The following is a 1,779-nucleotide window of genomic DNA, read 5'->3' on the forward strand; positions in this document are numbered from 1 at the left end:
TTTAAAATGTTTTTGAAAGAAGTCTCTTATGCTCACCAAGGCTTCGATTATAAAAAAAAAACAACATTCTGTTTTAATGTTTTATAAAATGTAATTTATTCCTGTGATGCAAAACTGAATTTCTCCACTCTTCAGTGTCAGTTGCCGTTGCTGAATTTTTGACCAATGTCCTTGCTGAATAAAAGTATTAATTTCTTTAGAAAAAAAAAATCTTACTAACCCCAAACTTTTGAACTGTAGTGTATAATATTCTTATAGTGGAAATGCACTGAAGTGATTTACGTAGTATCTGTCTGGATAAATAAAAAATGTCCTTTATATTCCATATAACTTTCTTTTTCCTTTGAGATAACCGTTGAATGTCAGTTTTCTATAATTTATCTTTATCTCTGTACAGGAAGTTTTCTACCAAAATGACAATGCGCCGTCACATGGGCATTCATCAAGGAGATAAGCCATTTAAATGCCCCCACTGCCATTACTGCGCTCGTCTCAAAGCCTCGCTCATACAGCACCTCCGTGTCCACACAGGTGCAGTTACAACACATATCTTCTTTTAATATCAAACATTCTTTTTTATGTATACGTATTTGGTACAGGGGCAATAGATCATTGTTTTGGAATTACAGTGACACATCTTGTCCCCTGCCTTTATTAGCCCTGGTCACTAAACAGAAATTATGATCAGAGCCGAGCCAATAAATGACTTTCCCATGGTACTTTAATTAGAAATGTAGACGACTCATGGTGACATGCAGAGATTTAGAGCTTAGTGGAAGTCCTTTCAAAAGACTGGTTCTCATGGAAAAGTTGCCATGACATTGCACTGCCTGAGTGTGAGAATTCCAGTGATGTGTTTTTCTTCTTGCTTTAGGTGAGAAGCCATACAAGTGTTCGCAGTGCTCCTATGCTTCTATTGACAGAAGCTCTCTGCGCCGACACTTAAGGACACACACTCAAGAAAAGCCTTACTGCTGCCAGTACTGTCCTTACAGCAGGTACCTGCATTCGTCTGTCATAAAGTTGACAGGCTACACTTGTTTCATACTACATCTGTAACTAACAATGAGGCTCTGCATTTCACTTCAGCATCCAGAAGAAGAGCTTAGACCTCCATTCACGGCGTCATCACACTGGAGAGTCGTTCCCTTGTCACCTGTGCCAGTATTCCACACCAGACCGCCAGCTGCTGGTGCGACACAAGAGGAAACATCACAGTGCCGAACAAACTGCAGCACTGGGGTAGAGGAACAGCTCTGGTTCTGGCTCCCAAACAGCACCTTCTCAAAGAGCATGGACATCCGAATGATATTTATGATTTCTAATAAAACGTTTTAGTTAAATTTTATAATGTCAAAGCATTGCTTTGTTAATTATGCACAATTCTTGTAATAATTCAGTAAATTCCATGTGCCATTGCTTTTGAAATATTATGTCATGGTTTTAAATAAGAGTAGATCACCCCAGCATTGACACAATAACTCAAGTCACGGTTTAATAAGTTCAGTGGAATGTAGGTGAATGTTATTTGCACCATTTTAGTGGGTGGTTAATTATAACTTTAAAATAGTAAGCGATTAAAGGATTGACCCATGATGCAGCAAGCCTAATACTGAAACGACAAGCAAATCCCACTACCAATCCAATAGAAACTGGATTATTTCACCTGTTGCTCAACGCACGAGCAGCCAAATTCATATTAACAGAGGACTAGAAGCTTTATTTAGTCATTTTGTTTGTTAATTATTTTAAGGCTATAGTTGATTTTAAACAACATCT

The 1,779-nt window shown here is 38.0% G+C and overlaps 1 protein-coding gene across 1 annotated transcript; it reads left to right on the forward strand.

Annotated features, from left to right (window-relative positions):
• The first annotated feature begins 344 nt into the window (after positions 1 to 344).
• LOC107736657 (zinc finger protein 64 homolog, isoforms 1 and 2-like) lies at positions 345 to 1,348 on the forward strand. The gene is made up of 3 exons (XM_016548030.1): positions 345 to 531; positions 875 to 998; positions 1,090 to 1,348. The coding sequence occupies exons 1-3, from the start codon at positions 360 to 362 to the stop codon at positions 1,244 to 1,246; spliced, it is 453 nt and encodes a 150-aa protein (XP_016403516.1). The 5' UTR covers positions 345 to 359; the 3' UTR covers positions 1,247 to 1,348.
• The last annotated feature ends 431 nt before the right edge of the window (positions 1,349 to 1,779 follow it).

Source organism: Sinocyclocheilus rhinocerous, unplaced genomic scaffold, assembly GCF_001515625.1.
Source record: "Sinocyclocheilus rhinocerous isolate Xijiao unplaced genomic scaffold, SAMN03320098_v1.1 C36860863, whole genome shotgun sequence".
Lineage (NCBI taxonomy): Eukaryota > Metazoa > Chordata > Actinopteri > Cypriniformes > Cyprinidae > Sinocyclocheilus > Sinocyclocheilus rhinocerous.